The sequence below is a fragment of the Triticum dicoccoides genome, chromosome 2A (assembly GCF_002162155.2).
Source record: "Triticum dicoccoides isolate Atlit2015 ecotype Zavitan chromosome 2A, WEW_v2.0, whole genome shotgun sequence".
NCBI classification, from domain to species: Eukaryota; Viridiplantae; Streptophyta; class Magnoliopsida; order Poales; family Poaceae; genus Triticum; species Triticum dicoccoides.
Genome location: NC_041382.1, coordinates 529,628,268 through 529,638,152, shown reverse-complemented (window position 1 = coordinate 529,638,152; position 9,885 = coordinate 529,628,268). Strand labels below are relative to the sequence as shown.

The window sequence follows — 9,885 nt, the reverse complement described above, 5'->3', positions numbered from 1 at the left end:
CACCCAAACGCCAGAATTTATGGTGTTTCGACTTTGTAGTGTCGGTGCCATGTGGGCAAGTGTGGCCAGTGCGAAACGCCGAGGACCCTGGCGTCTCCCGTGCGAACCAGACGTCAAGGATGTTGGCGTGACAAAAAAAATCAGAAACGAAATTCTTTCCAAAACGAGATCAATTCGTGATTTAGTTCGCTAAAAAGGTCACAAGTTTCGTCCTCATGAGTCCACTCTGACCAACCAACCTCTTCCCCGACCCCGAGCCCGCGACACCAACTGCAAGAGCCGAGGAAAACCCCCTCAAAACCCAGGAGCCGTGCTGAGCTGGCCCTCCCTCTCAAAGCAGTCAACCACCCGCAGCTCCTCCCTCACTCCAAAGGCCCACGGCCTACGGTCTACTCTCACCAACCCACCAGCATGGCCGAGCGTCTCGCCGCAGCCGCCACCCTCCGCGCCGACGCTCCGTCCGGCCCCTCGCCGGCCGGCCGCCGCGCCAGGCCATCCAGCTCTGCCTTCTTCCCCTCCTCGTCCTCCCCGGCTCTCCGCCTCGTCAGCCTCCGCGCCGCGTCCTCTCGGCCCTCCCAGGTCGGTGTCGATTAGGTTCGGGCGGCCCAGGGTTTGGACCCAAATGTTCTTGTTGCTGACTTGTGTTTGGTTATGTGCGTGATCGCAGAAGGCCAAGTCGGCGGGGAGGGGGCGATCGGTGAGGTGCATGGCGGCGGCGTCGGACGCGGCACAGCTGAAGGCCGCGCGCGAGGACATCAGGGAGCTGCTCAACACAACCCACTGCCACCCCATCCTGGTATGGTACCTCATAGCGACACGGCGATGGCGCGCTTTTAGGCTACTACTAGGAAATTTATGCCTTGCAACAGCGTCGTCAATTAGGACAGTAAGGTGAATTCGATCCTTAGAGCAGTGCTGGGATTTTAACATCATAAAGTGCTTAGACAGTTTGCCTCTCAAAAAGGCTTGCCAACATATATTTCCACTGGTCAAACCGCAACAACTTTTCTGAATTAGACTCTGTGTCAAGTGATTTTCTTGTGTTATTTGTGCCAGGCTCTAGCGTCCATTGGCCCATCGAGTTCCATTTCTTCACTGTGGAGCTTAATATGCTTCCTTTTTTTATGTATGGAGCTTAGCCCTACTATACTGAAAAGGTTATGGTTACACATGAGACATTTGTTGTAATTTAATAGAATGAAGTGTGAAGAGATTTGACCAATCAGGATATGAGAAGATTTCAGTTACTTAGCCATCAAACGTGCAGAGTATTTAAAGGGCATTGTCTGATATGAACCTTATGTAAAAGGGTGCACCCAGTGCTGAAAGCTCCCACACAAGGTGGGGTCTGGGGAAGGGAATTTCTAGACAGCCTCACCCTTGCACAATAACCCTTCTGTTATGAACGTTATGTCATAGTAACAAATGTTGCATCGACATTACACAAATGAAGGGCATTATCAACTGCACTCTTTATGCAGACCTCTCTTTTAATTTGTTATATACCGCATTTTCTTGTATTTTACCTTTGTATGGTCATAGGAAGTTTATCCTTGTCAGTAACAATCTTTGATATTTTCTTCCCAGTTGGCAGTCATAAAAGCTTAAGGCATAGATAGGGATGCCATCTGTCCAAATAAGCACTGTCCACTGGAACTTTTCAAAACGAAAAATCATAGAAGTGAAACTTTCCATTTTGATGCAACTACTTAGTGCAACAGGGCCATTTTTGCTTTGGTTTTACCATTCTAATAATCTTTGGTTTTACCACCTCGTTCTGTTCCAAGATTATTAATTGTTATTTGTTTGCTGCATCAAGGTTCGTTTGGGTTGGCATGATTCTGGCACATATGACAAAAATATTAAGGACTGGCCAGAACGAGGTGGAGCTAATGGAAGTTTAAGATTTGATGTTGAACTAAAGCATGGAGCCAATGCCGGTACAGTTACCTGGATTTTCACCAGTACATTTCTTTGCTCCTCCTATGTCAACAGCTAGTAACTGAAAGTCCTGATCGGGTATCCTTAAAGGTTTGGTAAATGCTCTAAAGCTTGTGCAACCGATCAAGGACAAATACCCCAGTATAACTTATGCGGATTTATTCCAGTTGGCAAGTGCTACAGCAATTGAGGTCTGACCTTTCCCTCACTATATCTGTCTAGGTTAGAATTAATATATCAATACTGTATTCAAACCTAATTTCCTTACATTTCTCAATCTGGTACCAGGAAGCTGGTGGCCCAAAGATTCCAATGAAATATGGACGGGTTGATGTCACAGGACCTGAGCAGTGTCCACCTGAAGGGAAGCTTCCTGGTTAGAAATTTTGTTCACTGCACATTCCAGCTCGTTGTGTTCTGTATATCCTTCTCTCTCTCTCATCTTTGAGTTTGTAAATATGTTTCAAAGATGCGAAACATCCCCCGACTGCTTTGTGGAAGCGTTTAGGAAGGTTTGCCACACTTGTGCTTTTCCATTGCATGTTAATATATAGACAAATATTACAATCCTAACCATAAATGGGAGAGATCACAATAATAACGATTCTCCTCAATTTAGGGGATTAGGAGATATGTCACGATACGTGACATATTAGTCTAACACTCCCCCACAGTCACAACGGGAGGAGAGCGGACGTTGAGACTGGACCGAAAATCCAGAAACAACGGCGACGGTAATCCCTTCGTCAAGATGTCGGCGAACAGGTGAGACGAGGGGACATGTAGCACGCAGACTTGACCCATGGCGACACGATCGCGAACGAAGTGGAGGTTGGTCTCGATGTGTTTGGTGCACTGATGCTGAACAGGGTTCATGGACATGTAGACGGCGCTGGCGTTGTCGCAGAACACAACTATAGCAGGAGGGGACGGCGCTGAACAGGGTTCATGGACATGTAGATGGCGCTGAAGCTAGTGGAGAAGTTGCCGAATCCAACTAGCCTCAGCGACGGCGTTGGCCATGTTGGGGAACGTAGTAATTTCAAAAAAATTCCTACGCACACGCAGGATCATGGTGATGCATAGCAACGAGAGGGGAGAGTGTTGTCTACGTACCCTCGTAGACCGTTCGCGGAAGCGTTATATCAACGCGGTTGATGTAGTCGTACGTCTTCAAGATCCGACCGATCCAAGTACCGAAAGCACGGCACCTTCGAGTTCTGCACACGTTCGGCTCGGTGACGTCCTCGCCTTCTCGATCCAGCAAGAGGGGCGAAGTAGTAGATAAGTTCCGGCAGCACGACGACGTGGTGACGGTGTTGGTGAAGAACAATCTTCGCAGGGCTTCGCCTAAGCACTACGAAAACTATGACGGAGGATAAACTAGAGGGGACGGGGTTGCCGGCACACGGCTTGGTGTTTCTTGATGTGTCTTGGGTGCTAGCCCCCCTCTATTTATATGTTGAACCTTGGGGTCAAAACTTGGAGTAAAAGCCTCCACAAGGTCGGTTTCACCCGAAAGGCAAGAGTCCTTCTCGGACTCTAGGGCCAGACGCCAGGGTTCCCGGCGTCTGGACCCAGACGCCAGGGACCCTGGCGTCTGGCCCCTGGACTCCGCAAAACTTCCTTTTACGCTTTCCAAAAACCTTGTGGGCTTTCCCCTTTGGCCCAAATAAAGTGTTCTCGTACCCAAACATTTCGGGAAACATCCGGAACCCCTTCTGGTGAATTCCAGAACCCTTTCGGTGACCAAACACTATTATCCCATATATCAAACTTTATCTCCGGACCATTCCGGAGTTCCTCGTTATGTCCTGATCTCATCCCGGACTCCGAACAACATTCGGTCACCAACATACATAACTCATATAGTACTATATCGCCAACGAACGTTAAGCGTGCGGACCCTACGGGTTCGAGAACTATGTAGACATGACCGAGACACCTCTCTGGTCAATAACCAATAGCGGGACCTGGATGCCCATATTGGCTCCTACATATTCTACGAAGATCTTTATCGGTCAGACCGCATAACAACATACGTTGTTTCCTTTGTCGTCGGTATGTTACTTGCCCGAGATTCGATCGTCGGTATCTCAATACCTAGTTCAATCTCGTTACTAGCAAGTCTCTTTACTCGTTCCGTAATACATCATCCCGCAACTAACTTATTAGTTGCAATACTTGCAAGGCTTATAGTGATGTGCATTACCGAGTGGGCCCAGAGATACCTCTCCGACAATCGGAGTGACAAATCCTAATCTCGAAATACGCCAACCCAACAAGTACCTTCGGAGACACCTGTAGAGCACCTTTATAATCACTCAGTTACGTTGTGACGTTTGGTGGCACACAAAGTGTTCCTCCGGTAAACGGGAGTTGCATAATCTCAGTCATAAGAACATGTATAAGCCATGAAGAAAGCAATAGCAACAAACTAAACGATCAAGTGCTAAGCTAACGGAATGGGTCAAGTCAATCACATCATTCTCCTAATGATGTGATCCCGTTAATCAAATGACAACTCATGTCAATGGCTAGGAAACATAACCATCTTTGATCAACGAGCTAGTCAAGTAGAGGCATACTAGTGACACTCTGTTTGTCTATGTATTCACACAAGTATTATGTTTCTGGTTAATACAATTCTAGCATGAATAATAAACATTTATCATGATATAAGGAAATAAATAATAACTTTATTATTGCCTCTAGGGCATATTTCCTTCAGGCCACAGCGCGATACTCGGCTTCGGCGCTAGAGCAAGAGACCGTGTGTTGCCGCTTGGACGACCAAGAAACGAGGTTGTCACCGAGGTAGACGCAGAAGCCTAACGTAGAGCATCGAGTGTCGGGGCAACCAGCCTAGTCGGCGTCAGTGTAGGTGACCATGGAGTCCGGTGAAGATGAGTAGAGCTGGAGTCCATGAGAGCATGCCCTTGACGGAGCGCAAGATGCGCTTGATGGCCGCAAGGTGCTGCTCACGAGGGTCGTGCATGCGAAGACATGCCTGTTGAACGGCATACGCGATGTCGAGTCGCGTGAAGGTGAGGTACTGCAGAACCTCGACGAGACTCCAGTACTTAGTGGGATCGACCACGGGAGGGCCGGCGGTGGCAGCGAACTTTGGCGACGTGTTGACCGGTGTTGTGGCGGACTTGCAAGCAGTCATGCCGGCCCTGTCTAGAATTTCCCCGGCGTATTTGGCTTGCGAGAGGTGCATGTCGAAGGAGTCGCGGGTGACCGCGATCCCGAGGAAGTAGTGGAGAGTGCCCATGTCGGTCATGGCAAACTTGGAGCAGAGAGAGGTCGTGATCCTGTCGAGGAGGCGGTGAGGACGATGTCGTCCACGTAGAGAAGGAGGAAGGTCGTGCTTTCCGCACACTGGAGGACGAACGATGAGGTATTTGAGCGTGAACACGTGAAGCCAATCGAGGTGATGAAGGTCGCGAAGCGCTGGTACCACGCATGAGGAGCCTGCTTGAGACCGTAGAGCGAATGGTTCAGCCGACAGACATGCTCGGGGTGAGTAGAGTCGAGGAAGCCGGTGGGTTGACGACAGTAGATGACCTCAGCAAGTGAGTCGTGGAGGAAGGCGTTCTTAACGTCGAGCTGTCGATCTCCTAATTGAGAGAGAGCACGATGGAGAGTATGATGCGCACCGTGGCCGGTTTAACAACCGAACTGAAAGTCTCGTCGAAGTCCATGCCTTGCTCTTGAGAAAAACCGCGAAGCACTCAATGTGCTTTGTAGCGGTCGAGGGAGCCGTCGGGCTTGAGCTTGTGGCGAAACACCCACTTGCTGGAGAAGATATTGGCGTTCTGAGGCGGTGGCACAAGATTCCAAGTGTTGTTGCTGAGGAGTGTGCGGTATTCCGCGGTCATTGCATCAAGCCAGTTGGGATCCTTGAGAGCAGGACGGGCAGAGGTAGGAACCGGTGAGTACCTTATGGATGTCGGAGGTGCTGCGCGTGCGATGAATAGGCGCTGGAGGGGCGTGCGACGAGGGTGGGGTGCGCGGTGATGGGGGTGCAGGTGTGGTGACCTGGGGAGGGCGGACGACAATGTGCAAGGTGTTGTCGTCGTCGAGGAAATCATATGTGGTAGCAATGGGAGGCTGTGGGGAGGCAAAGGGAAAAGTCATCTCATTGAAAACAACGTGGCGAGAGATGATGATGCGATGGGTGGTGAGATCCATGCTCTGATACCATGAAAGCGTTTTGGAAGGTTTGCCACACTTGGGGTTTTTCCATTGCATGTTAATATACAGACAAATATTACAATCCTAACCATAAATGGGAGATCACAATAATATCGATTCTCCTCAATTTAGGGGATTAGGAGATATGTCATGATACGTGATATATATATATATATATATATATATATATATATATATATATATATATATATATATATATATATATACGGTGCTACGGCGGGCTTACGCCGGCCTGAACCATTTTCATTATATATAAGAGAACGATACAAGACATTAGGTACAACAGAAAGCAACCAACACACACAAGAAGGCACAAGAAAGAACAGAAGAATAACCAGAAAAGAGCTACGACAAGCAGCCAACACCAATAACTTAGCACCCAACACCACTAGTTGGACCGAGAAGAGCGGAAGCAAGCTTTGTTGAACCAATCAAAAGGAGATCCGTCACCGAGAAGACGTAGAGAAGAAGTTGCCGGCTGCCCTGCGATCACTCTGCACCTTGAAGAGCTAGGAAGTCGCAACCACCGTTGAAGGGCATCCCACTGCCTAGCCACGTCGCGGCAAAGAGAGCCACAGAACGTGCCGAAGGGCAATGTTCCACCGAGACAGGCCCTGCACCTCCTCTAGGCCACACCACGGCCACCATCAAAAATAAAGAGAACCAAAGCACTATGCCAGGCTGTTACACAAATCCCGGGTCCACTATCACCATTGTTTCCGACCCACATGCGTCAACCAGGCCCAACCGGAGAGCAACACCGACTTATGAAAGGCCTTGAGCCCTCTCCCCCCAAAAGACTAGCCTGTTAGGAGGGGACACCCCCGCCCTTATAAGTCGTGTTATGTCTGTCGTGGTTCTAAGTCTGACAGTAAGAGAGGGGTAGGAGAACGGAGCATGATCTATCGAGATGCATATGGGTGACACGGTGGTTTTAGCGAGTTCGGGCCTCTCACGGTGGAGATAACAACCCTACGTCTCGTGCTCCGGAGAGGCTTTGTTTTATCTGAGTATATATCCGGAGATTACAATATGTGTGTGAGAGAGAGGAACGGATCCCCATGCCTGAGCTAAGTCCTGAGACTAATGGTGAAAAGAGAGAGAGGTGGAAGAAAAAGCCCCCCCAAGTCTAGTGGTGGGGGGTGGCTTATATAGAGTGCGCCACCCCCTCACCTCCTATGTTACAAAGTGGGGTATGAATGCCATAATGCCAGCCCGCTATTAAGCCCTCACTATTAGAAAGATGCCGACTGCCTTGCTGCCTGCTGGTCTTCGTATATCCGAGTGAGTCGTACGGTCGAGTGGTGAACCGTCATCCGAGTGGATGGTATGTTGCTTGGTCGAGTGGATAGTATGCTGCTTGTCCGAGTGGATAGTGTGTCTGTATGAAATTGACCTGGACCCACATGTTGTGTGGACCCCATGCTTCATGATATTTCGACCCTTCGTGGGCCTACCTGTTATGTATATCCCCGACATTAGCCCTCGAATCGATTGCGATTTTGCAGAACGAGTTGGTGTAAGACACAGTTTGGTCCGAGTGATTACAGAAATACTCGGTACATGTCGCCGCGCTTTCACAACCAAGGTTTGAACAAAATCTCAATGGATTCCGGCACCATGCTTCCCGACTAATCGAGGTAAGTGTCTGTGAGGAGCAACTTGGTGACATTCGTTCATCTCTCGGGAGAGTTTTAACTCGTGATCTGAGTATGGGCGTGTCATTAAATCCGTGCAATCGGATGGATGCGTAACGAGGTGGTTGTACGAACGATGTTCGACGAGTAAGGTAGCATGTACGATTCAGTGATGGTGCTTCATTTTTACCCTTTTGCATGAAAGGGGTATTTATCCAAGTGGACGTGCTTCACTTATAGATCTTCGGCGAACCGAGCATGTATGGTCAGAAGAATATTCCTGATGTGATCAACAGGTTGACCAAATGGGCGTAACCTCTGAGGGTGACATGGCCAACTGCCGTGCGTAGCCCCCGAGTGATGCTCGAAGGAGGTAAACTTGCTACAGAGTGTGATATGAGGTTTGACCATATGAGTAACTTAGCCGTTCCCGTGTTGGGGGTGTAGAGGTAAAGACATGTCCAACTGATGGTGACGCGCGAGGCGGCAGAAGGGCGATGATGTGTACAACCGAGTGACGATGCACGGAGCGGTCGAGTGGTGAAGACGCGCGCAACCGGGTGGCGACGCGTGGGGCGGCCGAATGGTGATGACGTGTGAAGTGGTCGAATGTAGGACTACATATCTAGCCAAGTGAAGATGCACGGGGCAGCCGAGTGGTGAAGACGTGCACAACCGAGTGGCGGCGCGCGAAGCGGCTAAGGCGAAGTCGTGTGTCACCGGACGGTGAAAATGGTCCTCGGAGGACTTAGTCGAATGCTTTCGAAGCTTATGTAGTGACGAGTTTGGTGTGGTTGCGACGCAACAAGACCGTCGTGACAACTGAGTCTGAGTAGGAAAGAAGATGGTGTGTAGAGCATCTGGGTGATTATAAAACTTGTCCAAGTGGCGGATCGAATGCACTTGTTGAAGTGAAGGATCTAACTGGTGATGAAGTACTTGACCACTCAGGCGAGTGTCATTTCAAATGAGGTGCAGCCTCCGAGTGCGGCGTAGCCCCCGAGCATACTACAGGCTTCGACAACGGACATGCCGGAATATGAGAAATATAGTCTTGAATGGATGATTTGCAATTCATCGAGTCGGATTTGGGTAAAGATAAGGAGAAGCTTCCGAGTGATGCTCGAAAGAGGCAAACTCGCAAAAGAGTGAAGTGTGAAGTTTAATTATGAAAGGGACTTATCTGTCTCATGCCCGACGAGGTCTATATCATTGATACAATGAAGAGAATTTCATAGAGGGGTTGGTCGGACGTGTTTGAAGTCAACAGAGGGACAAGGTCAGTGTTGTGGTGCGCTAGGATCAGTATGGTGACCGAGTCCGAGCAGCGATGAAGTTGGCGCGTAAGGCTGTCGAGTGATCGCGTAACTTGTGTAAAAAATGGCACAAGTCAACACAATAATTTCTTGAGGAAATTTGATGTGTGCTGAAATGATTTGTGTGAATAACACCCATAGACACCCGCTGGGAGTGCAAGGGGCTTGCCGGTTAACCAGCAAGAGTCTGAAAGACCGAAGGATCCGTTCGAACTTGTCGAAGCGGCGGATCCGACTGAACTCATTGGGATACTAGCTCAAATAAAACGGAAGTGTAGTGTTTCGATTGAGTTGCAGCCCAGGAGGACCGATGCAAACTCGAAATGAAGAACGATACCTGGTGTTCGTAAATGATGTATGCGAAAAAATGGAAGTTGGACTTGGGAGTCACATAACCAGTACTAAGCAAGTATGTGAAAATAAGCAACCGAGCGTAGAGGTACACTTGGTGGCGTGGCCTCCGAGTGAACGTGATGTGTGAATTATGGAATACTTGGGAAGACGAAAATAACAGAATGTAAAGTGACTTAGCTGTCTGAAGGCGCGCGGGGCGGCCGAGTGGTGATGAGGTGACCAACCGAGTGGCGATGCACGGGACGGCCGAGTGGTGATGAGGTGACCAACCTTAGTGGCGACGCGCGGGGCGGCCGAGTGGTGATGAGGTGACCAACCGAGTGGCGACGCACGGGACGGCCGAGTGGTTATGAGGCGACCAACCTGAGTGGCGACGCACGGGACGGCCGAGTGGTTATGAGGCGACCAACCTGAGT

At 49.5% G+C, this 9,885-nt stretch overlaps 1 protein-coding gene across 1 annotated transcript in view; it reads left to right on the top strand.

The window, feature by feature from the left end:
* The first annotated feature begins 324 nt into the window (after window positions 1–324).
* Window positions 325–9,885, top strand: part of LOC119355195 (probable L-ascorbate peroxidase 7, chloroplastic) — a 27,095-nt gene continuing 17,534 nt past the window's right edge. Inside the window, exons 1-5 of the mRNA XM_037621976.1 lie at window positions 325–579; window positions 668–796; window positions 1,820–1,940; window positions 2,032–2,132; window positions 2,230–2,317. Coding sequence (XP_037477873.1) covers window positions 412–579; window positions 668–796; window positions 1,820–1,940; window positions 2,032–2,132; window positions 2,230–2,317 — 607 coding nt within the window. The 5' untranslated portion in view covers window positions 325–411. The remainder of the gene's footprint in view (window positions 580–667; window positions 797–1,819; window positions 1,941–2,031; window positions 2,133–2,229; window positions 2,318–9,885) is intronic.